General features: G+C 43.7%; 1 protein-coding gene across 1 annotated transcript in view; it reads right to left on the reverse strand.

Annotated features, from left to right (window-relative positions):
- Positions 1–21,288, reverse strand: part of MOCOS (molybdenum cofactor sulfurase) — a 482,379-nt gene that overhangs the window by 45,651 nt on the left and 415,440 nt on the right. The window contains exons 9-11 of the mRNA XM_030204697.1: positions 13,840–14,002; positions 9,249–9,330; positions 1,960–2,081 (exon numbers count right to left, since the gene is read on the reverse strand). Of these exons, the coding sequence (XP_030060557.1) occupies positions 1,960–2,081; positions 9,249–9,330; positions 13,840–14,002 (367 nt within the window). The remainder of the gene's footprint in view (positions 1–1,959; positions 2,082–9,248; positions 9,331–13,839; positions 14,003–21,288) is intronic.

A 21,288-nucleotide genomic window follows, 5' to 3' on the forward strand; every position in this document is an offset into this window, starting at 1 on the left:
TAATTGGGAAGCAAAGCCAGTACTGGGCAAACTTCTACGGTCTGTACTCTGATCGTGGCTGAACAGATTCAGCTTCAGAAGTTGGAGAATAAGGCCAGTGCTGGGCAGACTTCTACGGTCGGTGCCCTGATTGTGGCTGAATGGCTTTGGATGTGCTGGAGTGGAGCTTTTCAGAGGCTTTGACACTAACTTCAGAAATTTTAGAACAAGGACAGTGCTGGGCAGACTTCTACGGTCTGTGCCCTGAAAATGGCAAGGATAAATCAAGACCAGGTATACATATAAAGTATCACATACCATATGTAATGAGCAAATCTTGATGGGCAGACTGGATGGACTGTACAGGTCTTTATCTGCTGTCATTTACTATGTTATGAAGGATGCTCCAGAGATAATTCCTCCAATTTCTTTATTGTCAGATAACTTGTGTTGAAACAAAATAGTGTGCAGTGTCTAATGAACAACAGCCTCTACAAAGGCCATGTTTCGGCTAACACGCCTTCATCAGGGGTTCACTTTGGTGGCCTGTGCATGTGTCCGTGTGAGCCTTGCTTCATCAGTCCAGGCAGAGAGCAAGTGTGGCTGCACGGAATTATTGAAGCAAGGACTTGGAAGACTTGTTGCATAGTGGTGTTTAACTATGGTTTGCCACCAAAGTGGACCCCTGATTAAGGCTTGTTAGCTGAAACATGGTCCACGTAGGCTCTGTTGTTCATTAGACACTGCACACTATTTTGTGTCCTTCCTCCTATACTTCCATTTCCTCTCTTCTTCTGTCACCTTACCTTGAAAAATCTCCTTCCCTAGTGATATTTAAATTCCTTAATGTAGTCTTTTCCAAGCTCAGAGCTAGCATTCCCAGGTATCTTCTACCAACTGAAGTTCCGATTGCCTTATACTACAGTACAGAGATGAAATGAGCCTCAGTAACTCATACAGCTTTCTCCTTGATGAATTGTGGGGACTCTTCGTTGTTGGAGCTGCTTCCTCTCTCTACTCTTATCTCTTATTTGTCCTGTTTGTCTGTCCTAATTAGATTGTAAGCTCTGTCGAGTAGGGACTGTCTCTTCATGTTCAAGTGTACAGCGCTGCGTACGTCTAGTAGCGCTATAAAAATGATAAGTAGTAGTAGTACTCAGTGCTTATTAACCCAGTCCTTGGGGCATACTCAACCAGTTAGGTTTTCAGGATATCCATAATGAATATGCATGAGATAGATTTGCATACCAAGGAAATAGTGCATGCAAATCTGTCTCATGCATATTCTTTGTGGATATCCTATAAACTTGACAGGATGGTTGAGCCCCAAGGACTGTGCTGAGAACCACTGTGGCAGATCACAGGCTGTGGATGAAGAGGACAGTAGAACTGGACTTTGGTGGGTAGGTTAGTTGACAGTTGGACTTCTTTTTAGAGAAGCCTCAACTGAAGGTTAGCTAGGTGAATACAGTATTTCTTTTTAAAGCTGATTAAATCATGAATGTTTATGAAAGATATGTGAATAGTCAGTAATTCAGTGTGTAAGCTTGACTATTAATGCCATTACTCTCAAGTTTCAAATCATAAATGCTATTTATAAATTAATAATATTTATACCTTGGTAGTAGTTTGATCCCAAGCAAAAGGCGCTCAGGAGGATCAGAAATCTTTTAAGTTTCAGAAGGCAAAAACTTGGTAGCATTTTTATTTGTGATTCATCCTGAGTACTTTCTGGCACACACATTTCCTGGGTGCTTTCAAAGGGTAATTTTTGCAGACATGGAGCTGCATCAGAGACTGAAAATTACAATTTAGGGCATGCTAAATGCCACGCAGCCCATTGTAAACCTATGGGCTGCGTGGCACATAACTCACACTGATTCATTTACACGCACTAAATCCATTAGTGCCCCTTAGTAAAAGGACCTCTACATTTGTTGGAGTATCTAGCCTTCTAGTAGGAAAAACTGCATGCAATACCTGTCTTAATCTTATTCGCATTTCTGCTGAGGTCAGGAGTCTGCTGGATTAATCGGCACTGGCGACCCAGGAACAGTGACAGCCAGTCTGCAATCATCTGGCCACAGTCGTAGGTTTGTACCCTGGGGAGAAAGAAAAGGGGGAAAAAAAGGAAGATTCAGGGAATTACAGTGCTGCAGCATTAATTTATATTTATGTTATAAAGATGAAAACTCAGTCATAATATTGAATGAGTTAACTTTCTGCGTGAGCACACCGTAAGTGGCAATTATTAAACACATGCAATGTCTGAGATCCAGCATGAGGCACACATCTATTTTCCTTACTTGCTGATCACTGCAAGACTTTATCTACGCTGCCCTTCAGCTCACTCTTTTTTCTTGATTTTCTCAACCTCTGGAAAACTGTCCCCCTTGCTGTGTGCAAGGCAGTGCCGTAGCGGGGGCGGCTGGCACCCGGGGCGGGTCGCCGCCGCGCACCCCCCCCCCCCGGGTGCAGCACGGCACCCCCCCTCCGGTGCGCACCCTCCCCCCGGAGCGCATTGTAACTTACTTTGGCAGCGAGGGGCGGGTGGGAGGACCAATCCGGCTCCGAGCCCACGTCGCTGGGAGCTGCGTCGGCTCCATTGGTTCCTTGCTCTCTCTGCCCCGGAACAGGAAGTAACCTGTTCCGGGGCAAAGGGAGCAAGGAACCAACGGAGACGACACCCCCCCAGAGGCGTGCACCCGGGGCAGACTGCCCCACCGCCCCCCTTCCTATGCCACTGGTGCAAGGCACCCACTATCCCCTTCCTAAAGACACAGGGATAAGAATGTAAGAATTGCCATACTGGGACAGACCAAAGGTCCATCAAACCCAGTATCCTGTTTCCAACAGTGGCCAATTCAAGTCACAAGTAACTAGCAAGATCCCAAACAAGTAAAACTGATTTTATGCTGCTTATCCTAGAAATAACCAGTGGATTTTCCTAGAGGAACCCAAACTATAGTTACATAATGCAAGGTTCCACACTAGAAGTCACCGACCAGGAAAGTGATCTAGGTGTCATCATTGAAACCCTCTGCTCAGTGTGACAGCAAATAGAATGTTAGGTATTATTAGGAAAGGAATGGAAAACAAAAGTGAGGATGTTATAATGCCTTTGTATCACTCCATGGTGCGACTGCACCTTGAATACTGTGTGCAATTCTGGTCATTGCATCTTAAAAAAGATATTGTGAAATTAGAAAAGATACAGAGAAGGGCGACAAAAATGTTAAAGGGGATGGGATGACTTCCCTATGAGGAAAGGCTACAGCGGCTAGAGATCTTCAGCTTGGAGGAAAGACAATTGAGGGGAGATATGATAGAGGTCTATAAAATAGTGAGTGGAGTGGAGCGGGTAGATGTGACTCACTTGTTTACTCTTTCCAAAAATACTAGGACTAGGGGGCACACAATGAAGCTACAAAATAGTAAATTTAATACGAATCGGAGAAAATATTTCTTCACTCAACTTGTAATTAAACTCTGGAATTCATTGCCAAAGAATGTGATAAAAGCAGTTAGCTTAGTGGAATTAAAAAAAAAGTTTGGATAGCTTCCTAAAAGAAAAGTCCATAAGCCATTATTAAAATGGACTTGGGGAAAATCTACTGCTTATTTCTAGGATAAGCAGCATAAAATGTACTGTTTTGGGATCTTGCTATGTCCTTGTAACCTGGATTGGCCACTGCTGGAAACAGAATGCTGGGCTTGATGGATCTTCGGTCTGTCCCAGTATGGCAATACTTATGTTCTTATGTTCTTAAGTATGTTTATTTATTTATTGCATTTGTATCCCACATTTTCCCACCTATTTGCAGGCTCAATGTGGCTTACAAAGATCTGTTATGGCATCGCCATTACAGGGTAGAAAGATACAATTGGTGTTACAGAGAGATCAAGGATGATAGAGAAGAACTAAGTGGACAGTTATAGAAAGACCTCATTCAGAATCATGATGGAGCGGTGAAGTGTTGTGGTTAATAATGGTTTATGGACTTTTCTTTTAGGAAATTATCCAAACCTTTTTTAAGCCCTGCTAAGCTAACTGATTTTACCACATTCTTTGGCAATGAATTCCAGTGTTTAATTAAATGTTTAGTGAAGAAATATTTTCTCTGATGTATTTTAAATTTACTGCTTAGTAGCTTCATTGCATGCCATTCCTCTAGTGCCCCTAAATCCTGTCCCAATGTTCTGGCAATTGTTCCAAGAATTGTTCTTTAGAATTATTTCTCTTCTTTCAAATGTAAATGCTAAGTTATTGGAAAATGAGAGCTATCTTGTACCATTACGATTACTATCTGTTTTCATCCTTTTATCAACTTAGCTATATTTATCAAATGAACTATATATGAAGGGTGCTGTATATACTACTATCATTATAGCAAACAAAATGTATAATAAATGCCTCTTACAACACATACATCATAAAATATACATTAACAATAACTTAAAATTATATGTTGTATCTGAATTATTTAGTTGATTGTTTGTTACTGCATACTATTATATTACTAATGGCTGATGCAATAAAATTCATGAAAGCCATTTTATCATGGATTCACAAAAAAACTTCAGTGGGCATGTTAAGACATCCTACTCAGTGCAAGAAAAGAAAAATCTAACCTAACATTGTATGCACATTGAAATTCTCCCATTTAGCAAGACATATTCAAAATTCCATTAGGTGTCAATGGCATATTTTGGAAAACCATGACTGTTTTAAAGACAAGTATTTGGTTATTGCTTATTCCCATGAGAAAAGTTTGAGAGAAATTCTTGTTCCATCTTGCATTCCAGAGTATCCATCAGAACATCAGACAGACATTCATTTAGGTCATCGCAAATGTGGGGCCTGTAGTGTTTGCTAACATGCTATGGAAATTTCACATTTCAAGAATCCTAGCACTGGACAAGAATACAAATTGTTTCATTCATCATATTGCATTTGTTCCTATGTCATCTACATTATACAATGCCCATGCCCCCTTTTTTATATCGGCAAAACAAACAGACTTTAAGACATAGATAATTGAACACCGGAGCTGTACCTTTGGTTTCTCATTGGAGTACAGCTGGATATTCAATTCATGAGTTAAAATTTTTTGTTTTTGATATTTTAAAGAGTAACTGGCAAAGAAATATTATATCAAAATGTGACCAGAAGTTCAGTAGCCGGATCAGACAAGAAGATAAGTCGCTATCCAGCTTATAATCGAAAGAGAAAAACGCCTATATTCCGACCTAAATCGGGAGATGGACGTCTTTCTCTCGCGGGTGCCCAAATTGGTATAATTGAAAGCCGATTTAGGGCCTCTTCAACTGCACTCCGTCGCGGGAACAAATAAAGTTGATGGGGGCGTGTTGGAGGCGTGGTGACGGTGGGACTGGGGCATGGTTATCTGATAATCGAAAAAAAAGGCGTTTTTACCGCGATTTTGGGTCACTTTTTTTGGACCCTTTTTTCCACGAACAAGTCCCAAAAAAGTGCCCCAACTGACCAGATGACCACTGGAGGGAATCGGGGATCACCTGCCCTGACTCCCCCAGTGGTCACTAACCCCCTCCCACAAAAAAAAAGAACTTTAAACACTTGTTTTTCCAGCCTGTATGCCAGCCTCAAATGTCATCCCCAGCTCCATCACAGCAGTATGCAGGTCCCTTGAGTAGTTTTTAGTGGGTGCAGTGGACTTCTGGCAGCTGGACCCAGGCCCACCCCCCCCCACCTGTTACACTTGCGGTGGTACATGGGAGCCCTCTAAACCCCCTCCCAAAACTCACTGTACCCACATCTAGGTGTCCCCCTTCACCATTAAGTTCTATGGTAATGATGTAGAGTTGTGGGGAGTGGGTTTTGGGGGAGATTTGGGGGTCTCAGCACCCAAGGGAAGGGAGCTATGCACCTGGGAAGTATTTTAATGTTTTTTTCTATTTTGTAAAAGTACCCCCTCGGGTGCTCGGTTGGTGTCCTGGCATGTGAGGGGGATCAGTGCACTACGAATCCTGACCCCTCCCACGACCCAAAGCCTTGCATGTGTTCGTTTTTGAGTGGGGAGCTTCGGTTTCGATTATCGCTATAAAACGAAACCGCCCAGCTCAAAAAAACGCCCAAATCCAATGCATTCGCCTGGTACAAACGGTATTTTCGAAAAAAAAGATGGACGTCCATATTTTTCGAAAATACGGTTCGGTCCGTCCCTTCACGGACCCGTTCTCGGAGATGGACGCTCTTACACATAGGCGTTTGCGTTCGATTATGCCCCTCCACATATAATTTTGGGGGGCATTCATATATTGATCCAAATATGATGATTTTGGTGCATTAAAAAAGTTTAAAAATATTTTTAGGAGGTTTTGGGCCAATGATGATTAATAGCCCGGTGAGTGCTTTGAAGATATCAGTAACAAGTTCATGTTGTATTCGGGTTGCTTGAGGTCTTTTCCTCCTTTTTGTTATTTTTATGAAGATTTTTTTAGCAACAGAAAATATACTCTGCAGTGTTTGGTTGAAAGAAATATTACAGACCAGATGTTAATACGTAGGAAGAGAGACTCATTTTCCGACTATATACATTAGTGCCCCATGGTCTGAATGTGGAGATTGACTATGGACCCTTTATTTGATATCTTAGGATGGGCAACAACAAGACAGTACTTGTTTATTCTTATTCATTAAAAGTTATATTTTATATATTGTAGTAGATGACGGCGGCGGCAAATAAACACCTGTATGGTCCATCCAGTCTGCCCAACAAGATAAGCTCATTATATGTGATGCTTTATATGTATACCTGACCTTGATTTGTCCTTGCCATTTTCAGGATACAGATCATAGGAGTCTGCCCAGCACTAGCTTTGCTTCCCAATTACCGGTGTTGCCATCCAATTTCTGCTAAGCTTCTATGGATCCATTCTTTCTGAACAGGATTCCTTTGTGTTTATCTCATGCATTTTGGAATTCCGTTACTGTTTTCATCTCTACCACCTCCCATGGGATGAAATTCCAGGTATCATAAGTACATAAGTATTGCCACACTGGGACAGACCAAAGATCCATCAAGCCCAGCATCCTGTTTCCAACAGTGGTTAATCCAGGTCACAAATACCCGGCAAGATCCGGAAAACAGGGCCGTGCCTAGGGTCTCTGGCGCCTCCCTGCAGACTATCAGTTGGCGCCCCCCCCGTGTGGCACAAGATGGAAAGGAAATAGGAGCTGAAAGATGGAGTGCATCTTTGTGGGATTGCTCAACAAATAGATCACAAATAATTTTTTATGATTTTTAACCGTGAAAATGATCGCTCACCACTTGCCACACTGACAGGAATTGTCAGCCTTATTCTTAGAAACAAATTGCTATACATTGCAAAATAAGATAGCAGATGTAAATTCTCAAAGTGGACATATTCCAAACGCTAAAATGAAAATAAAATAATTTTTTTCTACCTTTGTTGTCTGGTGACTTTCTTTTTCTGATCATGCTGGCCCAGTATCTGATTCTGCTGCTATCTGTCCTCTTAACTCCGTTTCCAGGGCTTCCTTTCCATTTATTTCTTTACTTTCCTCCTTTCTTCTTCATTTCTTACTCTATATCCATTTCCAGCAATTTCTCCTCTCTCCCTGGGCTCTGCCCTCCCATCCATGTCCATCCTTGTCCCTCTCTGCCCTTCCCTCCTCCATCCATAGCCAGCAATTCTCCTCTCTCCGCTCCCCTCCATTTCCAGCAATTTGTCCTCTCCCTGGGCCCTGCCCTCCCATCCATGCCTCTCTGCCCTTCCCTTACCTCAGCTCCGCGCCCTGGGGCCTTTAAATCTTTTACCTCCAGTCGCAGCAGCGTCAGTGAAAGCGCTGCCGACATCTCCCTTCCCTTCACGCTCGTTGGTTCCCTCAGTGTCCCGCCTTCTTGCGTGAAGGGAAGGGAGACGTCGGCAGCGCTTTCACTGACGCTGCTGCGACCATCGGAGCCTCGGAGGTAAAAGGTTTAAAGGCCTCGGCGGCGCGGAGCTCAGGTAAGCGGCAAGGGTAAGCACCGCGGCGGCGCCCTCCAGAGGTCGGCGCCCCCCTGCAGTGCTTACTCCACTTACCATATTGGCACGGCCTTGCCGGAAAAAGTTCAATACATTTTATGCTGCTTATCCCAGAAATAGTAGTGGATTTTCCCCAAGTCAATTTAATAATGGTCTATGGACTTTTCCTTTAGGAAGCTGTCCAGACCTTTTTAAAACCCTGCTAAGCTAATCGCCTTTACCGCATTCTCTGGCAATGAATTCCAGTTTAATTACATGTTGAGTGAAGAAAACGTTTCTCCGATTCATATTAAATTTACTACTTTGTAGCTTCATCGCATGCCCCCTAGTCCTAGTATTTTTGGAAAGAGTAAACAAACAATTTAAGCCTACCCGTTTCACTCCACTCATTATTTTATAGACCTCTATAATATCTCCCCTCAGCCGTCTTTTCTCCAAGCTGAAGAACCGTAGACGCTTCAGCCTTTCCTTATAGGGAATTCGTCTCATTCCCTTTATCATTTTCGTCACCCTCTCCGTGAAAAAATACTTCTTGACATTTTTCCTGAGTTTGTCCCCCTTCAATCTCAATTCATGTCCTCTACTTCTATTGTCTTCCCATCACTGGAAAAGGTTTGTTTGCAGATTAATACCTTTCAAATATTTGAATGTCTGTATCATATCACCCCTGCTTCTCCTTTCCTCCAGGGTATACATGTTCAGGTCAGTATGTCTCTCTTCATTCATCTTGTAATGCAAATCCCATACCATTTTTGTAGCTTTTCTTTGCACCACTTCAAGTCCTCTCCTCGTTCCCTAGGCGATTTGGGGTCTTTTAACTGCATTCCCCCAACCCCTGAAACTTTTAAAGTCATTTATTTCTTCACTGGCAGCGAGCAGAGATTCATATCTGCTGTTCATTCTGGCCCCGAGTTTTTCCTCGGGGCTAGAATGAGTTCCATGAACAGGAAGTTGCATTAGAGGGAAGGCTTGGGGCTGGCATGAGCAGTGATATGAATTGCTGGTCACTGTCAATGAAGAACAAAAGGATTTAAAAGGTATTGGGGATTGGGGGAGTAAAGTTAAGAGACCCCCAATTGCCTGGGAAGGGAGTGGAGGGAGAGATGCTGGGAGTCTTCAGATGGCGGGGCTTGGGGATCCCCACCAGCCACATCACAGCTGTGCTGCTGCTGGGTAGGCCTATGCCCAACCGTGGCTATGCCACTGTTTGAAAATTCCCTTCATTGTCTTTAACTCACCTGTCTCCACAGACTTTGCTTTGACAGGCACGATTCTGTTTTCCACTCTCGTCATTCAGTGAAATCTTGATGGGGTCCATCCCTGGTGAAATGGAGATAGGAAAACTTGTTATAGGCTGAATCATACATTGGCAAATAAAAAAGCAAACAAATCTTACATGTTCTAATTCAAAACAGTTTGTGGGGAAAAAGGTTCTCTTTAAGTTTCAACAATTTTTTATTGATGATACGACAAGTTAAACAACCAACAAGCTCCATGTACTGAGCAATGGAACCAGAACAATCACGTAAGAGCAAAGTAAAGTCTCTGTTACAGTTTCATAGGTTAGCATTTAGGAGGTTATTTTACAGTTGCTTTAGTATCAGTATAAAGCACATACACACTGAGGAAATCGAGCACACATCTTCTGCATTGGGACTACAGCCCTAACCCCTATGCCACACATGTACCTGACAAAGGAGTGTGCAAAAAGGACAGTACACTGATCACAGAGGGCTCTGAGAGCACTAGTTGCCACTCAAATGGACGGTCTCTCAAGGCCCAGACCTCTCATTGATTGTATATATCATTGTGAGGTCCATAATGAGGTATGCTGCTACCTTCTGAAACATCACTCAATGCCCAACTTGGGGGTCCTTTAAACCTCTACATGATAGTGGCATATAAACCCTTCCTAAGGGAAACCACCACCCACTCAACCTAAACCCTGCCATCTGTAAGGGCCCCAAGTCAGCTACTATAAATCACTTACTACTATAAATCACTTCTATAGCGCTACCAGTCGTATGCAGAGCTTTACAATTGAACATGAAGAAGACAGTCCCTGCTCAAAAGAGCTTACAATCTAAATCAGGACAAACAGACAGGACCAAAAAGGATAAGGGAAGGACAGACAGAAGGACACATAAGGATAAGATAAAAGTTTCAAATCAGGAGTAGAAAGCAACATCAAACAGGTAGGCCTTTAGCCCAGATTTGAAGGCAGCCATGGATGGAGCTAGACGTAATGGCTCAGGAAGCCTATTCCAGGCATAAGGTGCGGCGAGATAGAAGGAGCGGAGTCTGGAATTAGCGATGGAGGAGAAGTGTGCAATTAGGAGAGATTTGCCTAGTGAACGGAGTTCTAGGGAAGGAGTGTAGGGAGAGATGAGGGTGAAGAGGTAGTGAGGGGCTGCAGAGTGAATGCACTTATAGGTCAACAAGAGGGGCTTGAATTGTATATGGAAACGGATAGGGAGCCAGTAAAGTGATTTCAGGAGAGAGCTGATATGGGCATAACAAATTTGGCTAAATATTAGTCGTGCGGCAGAGTTTTGAACAGATTGAAGAGGAGAGAGATGGCTGAGTGGAAGACCTGAGAGAAGCAAGTTGCAGTAGTCTAAACGAGAGGTGATGAGAGTGTGGATGAGGGTTCTGATAGCGTGTTCAGAAAGGAAAGGGCAAATTCTGGCGATGTTATAAAGGAAGAAACAAATCCAAGAAGACAGGAGGAGCCTCCACGGAAAGTCAAAGCAAAACAGCAAAAGTAGAGGCTGACAAATGCGCAAACCAATAGGGAGATGATATCAAAAACCAGTTTATTCAGAATATTCATATCAAGGACCCGACACGGTCCGTGTTTCGGTGCCAAAGCGTCTGCCTCAGGGGTCACAATCAACTGATGGGTTGGCTGTTCTTTTGTTCTCTCTGTGGATTAACTTGCATACATAAAGGAATTATTCAAGCCTATCAGCTTCTTCTCAGAGAAAGTTGATTGTGACCCCTGAGGCAGGCGCTTTGGCGCCGAAACACGGACCGTGTTGGGTCCTTGATATGAATATTCTGAATAAACTGATTTTTGATATCATCTCCCTATTGGTTTGCATAAAGGAAGAAACGACAGGTTTAGCAATCTGCTGAATATGGGCAGAGAAGGAGAGGGAGGAGTCGAAGATGACCCCAAGGTCAGCTAGCCTGTTTACATTACTGATAGATGCCCCCATACCTAGGCTTACAACCTCCAGTATGTAAACTGTCTTCCTCAGGTGGGGGGGGGGGGGAGTGGTTGTCTCAGTAGAGGTGGCCAGAAGGATGAGAGCATCAAATATGGTCCCCTGCCATCTCCCAGCCAGCTGTAGGCCACATAGGCATGGGGACGCTCACATACCCACATCCCTGACAAGAGCTGTAACAATGGCCCCAGCCAAGTAACAGCGCAGTCGCATATCACCTCTCAGCCAGTGCCTGGTCACCCAGGGACCTCCAGCAGGGCCAGGACCCATCTTGCATGCCTGTAGGGAGACAACCCTCTCAGGGGACAAACAGATATCACATCAGTGGCTCTGGGGTTCCCTGCTACGTCACTGGTGCCATAGATCAGAGATGACTCCCGGGTACCAATCAGCAGCCCCCAGCAGAACTATGCAAGCCATGTAGGATGTGTTGATCTTAATTGCAAACCTTTTAAACACACAGGTCACCCTCCAGGTGACACACAGCCAGCTCCAGAGCAGCCAGCCCCGGACCAGCCTGCAGCTGAGAGGGCCTGGGAGGAGATGGTCATGGACCCTGGCTTCTGGGAGGTGCCCTTCATCCCATGACAGGGCTAAGTTAGCAGGGGGCTGTTGAGGAGGAGGAGGACCTGTGGAGAGACATGCCCCCACTGGAGGAGGAATAAGGGATGGAGGAAGAGCCCTCCAGGCAGCAATGCAGCACCTGATAGTAGCTCAGCACCCTCTGGAAACGGCTGCCACGCCTGTCACTGAGCCCACCCTCATAGCCAGTGGCGTAGCCACAGGTTGGCTTGGGTGAGCCGGGGCCCACCCAATTAGGGATCAGGCCCACCCAACAGTAGCACACGTATTAGCAGTAGCAGGTGGGGATCCCAAACTCCGCCAGCTGAAGACTTCCCCCTGATGGTAATGAAAACGCTATTCTCCACGATACCAGCACCTGCGCATGCTCAGTTTTCAGCGCGTGCCTGCTGCAGACTGCTAAGGTAGAAAGAAGCGTCTGTCTGTTAAGTAACTCGAAAAGCTTTTTAAAACTCAGTTGAGCTCCACCTACATAGCCTTCATAATATTTGGTTTTGGCTTTTTTAATTATGGTCTTGTAGTGATGGATCGATTTACACCACTGCTCTCTGCTTTCATCAGATTTGCTGCGGATCCTCTTCTACAGGCCTTTTCATCTGTGTTAAATTCTGATTGAACCAAGGAATGGTTTTTCTCCTGGGATTGCAGTGCTATTTCTCAGGTGCTATTTCGTCCAGTGTTACACAACTCTTCATGTCCCATTGATTCAGGAAGGCAGTTGTCTCAGGTTGGTTCAGCACAGAACTTTCACTTATGTTGTTCCAGAAATGGTCTGCATCAATTTTACCTCTTGATTTAAGGGAGGTAGGTAGGACATTGTAGATTCTCTTTTTATCCTGTTCTGGCCTGTCCAGGATAAAGGTTAGCTTGCTATGATCTGACCACAGGGTTGGTGACCACAGGATATCTCTGATTCCCATCTTGTGATTGTCCTCGAGCCTGTAGGCTAGCATGTCTAGTCTATGTCCTTTACTGTGGGTAGAACTGTTGGATGTTGGAAGTTCCATAAGTTCCGAGTGTCTCTATCATTCTTCCCTTTTTCTTGAAGTGATGAGGTTAATGGCTAAGTTACTCTTCCTGATACAGTCGTTGCTGGTAGGCTTCTCTCTTCTCTCTCTCTCTCTTTTTCCTTCAGCTTGTCTGCCTCTGTCTCCATGCTTTGGCTTTTTCATGTCCCTTCTATTGGTTGTAGTTGGCTTTGGATGGGGCACGAGTGCAAAACTTGGCTTTCTCTGGGAATCCTTTTCTTCCCAGGACTGGTCTGCTAAAATCCCTGAATGGCCATGATCTGTTAATTTAGAACATAGGGAAAAGCTCCACATGTCTATAATTAGAGTTGTGCTCTAGTTTTTAGAAATAAAGGTGGCAACGTTGAGACAATGCATGTATGGTTTCAGTCTGTGGGCACTTTTTACCCACAGACTTTACATCAATTGAGTCAAAAGAGGCAACGGCATAGATCGCCACCTACTATTAGTGTGAGTATCTTACCCACGAAAACCTATGTGTGTATGTTTGGTAGGCGTGCTCTTTGCCCCGACCCTGTCTTGATTCACGTGTCTTTTGGCTTTGTGAGCATAATTATACACGAGTATGTGGTGGGTAATTTTCAAAACCCCCATTTCACGCATACAATCATGTCTGATGCAAGGAGGTGACCTTTGAAAATTGTCCTCCCCATGGAAAGTGGAATAATAAATTGTAAAGGAAAGTGAACATGTCTTGGAAGTCAATAATTCACAATCCATGCTTTTTTTAAAAGTTAAATTAGCCTATTGAAATAGCAGGTGGTGCAAAGGTATCCATGATACAGTATTATGATAGTAAATGCATTTTTAAAACAAGAGTCAATATGTTTATAATATATGTCTGCAACTTTTAAACTGAAGTAGTATAGAACTTGTATAAGTATGCAAATCACTTCAGTGCCGTGACAAAACTGTCCAGTAACAGTCAGTTATGAGCAAATCCATTTCAACAGAACATGAAACTGAAACAAAAGCTTATGTTTACGAACCTTCTGCTTTGATGACCATGTTGTTTTGTTTCAGATCTAAAAAGGGACGTATCAGACACAGCCTGGGTTCCTGCTTCTGACTCAGGCAAACACCGTTCTGGTTCACAATCATCCAGTTGCGGTCATAGAGCAATCCTTGCATTCCTACAGGCCATTCTGAGACCTGATAAGTTTTTTGAGAAAAAAAAAAAAGGAAAAAAAACACATCAGTCATTTAAGGAAAATCTCTAGTTATGGTAAATTCAGCAAAAGAAATACATGCAACAAGCAATTAGGAGTGTGGACACTTTTTTTTTTTTTTTTTACATTTTATTTCAAGCTGTTTTTCTTTTTTAGTTTTTCTAGGTAGTTTTACATAGGGGCCCATTTACTAAGCTGCGTTAGGCACTAATGCACGCTTAATACAGCAATAATGGCCTAACACAGGATGTGTTAAAGCATTCTGTGTTAGTTTTGCCAAGTGTGCAGGCTAAGTGTACAGTCATTAATTTTTTTGCAATTTTTTTTTTTAAGGAGACATGTCAGAAGCAGAGAGTGAGAGTTCCTATGTTAACCTGTTAGTACATCTACATTACCGTGTGCTAACTGGTTAGCGCATGGTTAACGTGGGAGCCCTTACCTCCTCCGAATGAGTGGCTGCAAGCGCTCCTGTGGTAAATTTTGCAAATGGCTGCATATTAATGTTAACATTAGCATACAGCCATACATTGAAAACAATGAAAATATCCATTTTTAATATCCGTGGAAAAAACAGCCTAAATGCGTGGGAAAGACCTGCATAAGGGCGCGCTAAAGTCTTTTTGATCATGGATCCAGGTTTCATTAATGAAGATTAGATCAAGGTTTTCTGCCGTAATCCAGTCAGTTACTGTTGTTGGTGTAGTAGTAAGTCCTAGCACTCAGCCAATAGAGTAATGCGAACCGGCTGCAGACTTCTGTTTAGTTTATTCTGCTCTCTTTGTTATATTATATTACCTTGATTAGATTTCCATTTGACCCTTCTAATATATTGTGGACTAAATATGGATTTTTCTTTCTTTTTGATTAATTAATATTTGATATTTCTTTTCTGATCCTCAAGTTTATGACATTTGTTACTTGATATGTATGAATAAAACAATTAAAAATAAATACATAAATATAGGCAAACAAATGGTAGGTCTAAATTTATGAGCATAGGACTAGATTCTATATATCACACCTAAAAATTCAGCACCAAAATGAAACTTGCCTAAATGCATTCTACAAAGTATGCCTCAATTTAGGTGTACTTTACAGAATAAGCTTAAATTTCAGCATGGTACATAGAATATGCCGAGCGACCATAACAGCGCCTAACTCTAGGCATGGCTATTTACACCAAGTAAAACAGCGTAAATACCAGCGCCTAAGTTAGGCACACAGCATGTGTATTCTATAACCCTGCGTGTAGTCTTCCGGAACACCCTTGACTCGTCCATTCTATACCCATAGCCACGCCCCCTTTTTGGTAGCAGACATTAGAATTTATGCGCACCGCTTTGCAGAATATGCTTAGCGGGTAGTGTGCGTAAATCCTAATTAATGCCAATTAATGCTGATAATTTCTTGTTAACATCCAATTATGAGCGCTGATTAGCTTGTTAACTAATTAACCCCCCTGTTTACTAAGCCGCACTTGTGGCTGGTGGTGCGCTAAAGCTGACACAGCCCATTCACTTTGAACGGGCTGTGTTGGTATTGCCACGTGGCTTACTATACAGGGTGGTAACTTTTAGGTACATTATTATGGAATACGCTTTGATTTCCGCACAGAAATCTTGGCATGATATATGGAATCTGGGGATAACTTTTAAGCTCTTAAATTAAGATGAATTCTCAGCTGAAAAGTTATGCTCCTAAGTTTGGCTGAAAATAGGACACAAATTTAGAAGCACAGCATTTTCTGAATATTGGGCCCATAGATCCTGGCTTAGCTGAAAACTCATCATAATTTACAATCAAGTGAATTTTTAAGGCTTGTGGAAGACTTTTTAAAAATGTAGTAGTTAAACATGAACAATCAGATTTCCAGACAACACAAGATACTTTTGGATATTTTGTATATTGATCAGTTAGCTATGAATACTTTGCAGCTGATATTCAGTGGGAGCTAGGTGGGTAAGAGCTCCTACACAAATAAGTCTCGCTCACCAGGCCCATACCTCAATTTTCAGCAGCATTATTTGGCTTGGATCTCTTTCAGGGAGAGAAAACTAACAACTTATAGCAGCAGCTTCAGAGAGCATTTTCCATCTCACAGACAGGCTGCAGAGAATACCTTCTCCTGCTTTAGACTTAATCCCACCCACTCTACCCCTCTACCCACCCACCCCTAGAGTGACATGTCTTATATAACCTCCCTATCAACCCACTCATTACTTTACCTCACCCATTTCTATTCTTCTATCACCTTCTCCCACTACTCCAACCAGAGTTACACCTAATCACATTGACCACCCTTCAACATCTTCAGTCCTTCTGTGACTGTTCTCTTGTGCTTGACTGCTTAAATATTTTAAATTTAAATGCTTTACTTTTTGTCTATTAGATTGTAAGCTCTTTGAGCAGGGACTGTCTTTCTTCTGTGTTTGTACAGTGCTGCATACACTTTGTAGCGCTCTAGAAATGTTAAATAGTAGTAGTAGTAGTAGAATTCCACTGAAAATCCAGACAGACCGCCTTAGCACTATCTGGATAGTGCTGGAATTGAACTTGGGCAGAGTTTACTCTTTCTAATAATACTAGGAGTAGGGGGCATGCAATGAAGCTACAACGTGTATTTCTTCACTCAACATGTAATTAAACTGTAGAATTTGTTGCCAGAGAATGTGGTAAAAGCAGTTAGCTTAGCAGGATTTAAAAAGGTTTGGATTAATTTCCTGAAAGAAAAAGTCCATAAGCCATTATTAAGATGGACTTGGGAAAAAGCCACTGCTTATTTCTAGGATAAGCAGCATAAAAATCTGTTTTACTGTTCTGAGATCTTGCCCAGGTACTTGTAACCTGGATTGGCCATTGTTGGAAACAGGATGCTGGGCTTTATGGATCTTCGGTCTGTCCCAGTATAGCAAGGCTTATGTTCTTGTGTACTTATGCTTATTAAAAGTCTTGATATCTTACTGTTACTGAATGCAGGCCAGATCATCTCACAATAAAATACAATTTACATAAAATGGGATTTGAACGCCAATTGAACATAGGAAAGAAACAAATCACTCAAACAAGAGAAACAGTTGTCAGACCAAACACTCAATTCCCGGATTGACAGACACCAGAGATGCACCAGCACTTACCTGGTTAGTGGCAATATTCAGTTTGCTAAGTGCGTAACTATCCAGACAAAGTCAGGACAGCCAAAAGTCCATCCTAACTTTAATTAATTATCTGGGTACAGAGCTGAATATTGCTGGTACCTGGCTACATGCCAGTGGCTAAGTTATAGCTGGATATTCAGTGCCAGCTGGTATCCAGATACTGGTGTTGAAATCCAGTTATAAACGCTGACCGTGGTAGTTGATTATAGGGAAGGTTTGCTTAAACCTCTTCCTAATATAGGGCATTTTTCTAAATAAACTAGGCAGCCTATGTTTCTGCAGTCCCTATGTTTGGACAGATATAGCAAATTATTGTAAAGAATGGCATTTCAGGCAGAGTTGCACAACCCTGACTCTTAGGGGCTACAAACATGTCCACCTGTCGGAATAACCAACATGAATCATTATGAGGCATGTTTTTGCATTTTTGTTCTGAGGGCCAGGTTTATTTGTTCAGGTTGGTTACCTGAAAAACTAGCAAAGAACATTTCTGCTTTAGAGCATTGTTTGGGGTCACTGGCACAAAAGCAGTGCTTAAAAAGCTTCTTCTCTGTGTATTTTATGCACCCGCTGTGCTGCCTCTGGGGAAATGCTTTCCATCTTTCACAGTGCTGTATCTATCTTTAAAGAAGGCAACAAGAGACATTTCAAACAAGACTATAAAATTAAATATTGATCTTTAAAAAAGTAGGTTATATCCAGAAGTTAAAGAACATATCAATCTAGTGAACCAAAAGTACGACAGACCCTTGCATGGAAACAGAGTTCTTAAATATCTGTCATAGTATACTCTTTGTAGTATTATACCACAGGACATGGAAAAGATGATTGTGTATAAATGTATATCTACCTATTTATTAGTGCTAAACCTTCGGGACATCCTTAAGGTAGACCCAAGGGGGCCTTCAAGAGGGTGCAGGAGCTTTAGGAGGGGAGTGGATGCTTTCTGGGCCTCAAGAGGGGGTGGGTGCTTTGAGGGGGGCTTCTGGAGGGGATCTTTGTGTGGGGGGGGGGGGTTCAGGAGGGGGATGCTTTGGGGAGGGGCACTGGGAGGGGTAGATGCTCTTGGAGAGGAGGGGAGTGGCAACACACCCCCCACCTTCCTATTTAGTTTGCTACCCAGTTAGTTAACTGGGTAAAGTTAGGACACATTTTGCTGGCCTAACTTTATCTGGTTAGCTAACTGCTCACAGGCTGAGTTTTGACATTATGTGTTTGGGTAGTAGATTTTTCTAGTTGGTTTTATTATTTACTAGTAAAACAGGCCCGTTTCTGACACAAATGAAACGGGCGCTAGCAAGGTTTTTCTCAGAGTGTGTATGTTTTAGAGAGTGTGTGAGAGAGAGAGAGAGTGAATGTGCGAATGTGTGTGTGTGTGACAGAGAGAGTGAGACTGCTGGGTGCGAGTGTGTCTCCTCTGTCCCCTGCCCCCCCTCCAGCCACCCAGCAATTCTCCTCTGTCCCCTGCCCCCCCTGTAGCCACCCAGCGATTCTCCTTTTTCCCTTGCCCCCCCCCTCCAGCCACCCACTGATGCTCTTCTCTAGTGGCGTAGGAAGGGGGAGCGGTGGGGCGGTCCGCCCCGGGTGCACGCCATTGGGGTGGTGTCGGCTCCGCTGGTTCACTGCCCTCTCTGCCTCGGAACAGGTTACTTCCTGTTCCAGGGCAGAGAGATCAGGGAACCAGTGGAGCCGACGCAGCTTCCAGTGACGATGTGCACTCAGGGCGGAGCGCCAGTGGTAAGAATGCACTCTGAGGGGGGGGGGGGGGTGCGCGCGCCATGCTGCACCGGGGGGGGGGGGGCGCAGCATGGCGCCCTCGCTACGCCACTGCTTTTCTCTCTCCTGCCCCCCTCCAGCCACCCAGCAATTCTCCTCTCTCCCTGGCCCCCCCTCCAGCCACCCAGCGATTCTCCTTTTTCCCTTGCCTCCATCCAGCCACCCACCGATGCTCTTCTCTCCCCTGCCCCCCCTCCAGCCACCCAGCGATTCTCCTCTCTCCCCTGCCCCCCTCCAGCCACCCAGCGATTCTCGTCTCTCCCCTGCCCCCCTCCAGCCACCCAGCGATTCCTCTCTCCCCTGCCCCCTCCAGCCACCCAGCAATTGTCCTATCTCCCCTGCCCCCCTCCAGCCACTGCCCCCTTCCAGCCACCCAGCGATTCTCCTATCTCCCCTGCCCCCCCTCCAGCCACCCAGCGATTCTCCTGTCTCCCGTGGCCCTCCTCCAGCCACCCTGCAATTGTCCTCTCTCCCCTGCCCCCCTCCAGGCACCCAGCAATTGTCCTCTCTCCCCTGCTCCCCCTCCAGCCACCCAGAGATTCTCCTTGCTCCCCTGCCCCCCCCTTGATTCTCCTCGTTCCCTTGTTTACCTCTGTCGAAGCGGCCGCATCTTTGAAAGCCCTGCCCGTCTGTAGCCTTCCCTTCGACTTCGTTCCCTCAGAGTCTCGCCTGCTGATGTCATTTCCTCTTTCCGCGAGGGCAGGACTCCGAGGGAATGAACTTGAAGGGAAGGCTATAGACGTTGAGGTTGTGCCTCGTGCTGCTATCCTGTGGTTGGTCAGTGCTGTTTGTGACGAACCCGGAAGTACGTGACGTCAATTCAGGAGATGGATACAGCGTTAGAGGCAGCACGAATCCTTCAAACTTTCACTGCCACGGAGTCAGCTTCAGAATGTTGGAGGTGCTTTTTATTATATAGGATGTTTTTGTATTGTGAATTTTTAATGATTTTTGATTATGTATGTGCAGTTTGTACTCCTGCTTAGATATAGGTGGTTTGTAAATGCATAAACAAATAAATATGGCTAACTGCCTAGATACTACCATGGTGGACTGAGGGGATATTCAGTGGCACTAATTGGACAAAACATTTAAAATACAATTAACTGCGATTAAAAATTTTAAGTTGGTGATCATTTCCAATTAAAATGTTTGCGTGAACAGCTATATCCATCTATCTCTCTGTCTACTCATACACATATAGGACCTAATTCTATTTATGACGCCTAAAAAATCAGTGCAGATCGAAAGATACTTAGGCATATTCTATAAGTCATGCCTAAAGTTAGGCGCGGTTTACAGAATACACCTAAGCCCGTCCACGAGACTAGAATTTAGGTGTAGCAAATTACACCAATGAAAACCTGATGTAAATGCTGACATTTAACTTTAAGCACAGAACAGGTTATTCTATAACACTGCGCGTAAATGTTAGGAGTGTCCATGCTCCTCCCACAGCCACCCCCCCCCTCCTTTTGGGATCCGCACAGTGGATTTACGTGGACTACGTTATAGAACATGCTTAGTGAGTAGTGCACTTGAATTCTAATTAGTTCTAATTAGTACCAATAATTGCTTCTTAACATTCAATTATCGATGATGACTGGCTTGTTAACCAATTGAGTTGTGTGCACAAATCAGAATACGCCTAGATTTGTGCACACAACTCTAGTTGCATTATATAGAATCTGGGGGATAATTTTTTAGTGCCTGTGGTATACATATATGCAAAAAATCTGTTTCAAGGAACAAGGATCCAGCCACAAGCTGGAATTCCCCTATTCTACTGGAGTAAACAGAAACTATCACAACTAATGCACTGGAACTTAATGTGTTATATAGTACACTGAACAGAAACTGAGAACTGTTAAACTTATTGCTTCTCACAAGTTGTAAGTAGTATTGAATGGGCCCCTGAAAGAGTGATTAAGATGGTCTCCAATAACATCATTAAAGAGGTCCCTCTCAGAGCTTTAGTCACGGAGTCACATTGTTCAAGGCCACAATAGCACCAGCGATGCTCAGGTGAAAACGTCCCTAAGGACGCTCACTCATGCGTCCTTAGGGACGTTTTCACCTGAGCATCGCTGGAGTTCAGTACCTAACCACCTGGAGGAGCTGAACAAGACCCCAGAAGACGCTGATTGTAGCAAAACATGATCATGTCGGGTCCAGGTTCCGTGGTGTATCAACTTCTTACTGTGATATAATCCTATAAGGAATAGCATTTACCAATAGGTGACTGTAATACTAATTTGGAAGTGCTGAACCCGGATGTATGTGGGTTGAAGATAATCATCCATTTAGAGTTAGCGATTTAAAAGACATTCAACTTCAA

The sequence above is a fragment of the Microcaecilia unicolor genome, chromosome 1, assembly GCF_901765095.1.
Source record: "Microcaecilia unicolor chromosome 1, aMicUni1.1, whole genome shotgun sequence".
Classification (NCBI taxonomy): Eukaryota; Metazoa; Chordata; class Amphibia; order Gymnophiona; family Siphonopidae; genus Microcaecilia; species Microcaecilia unicolor.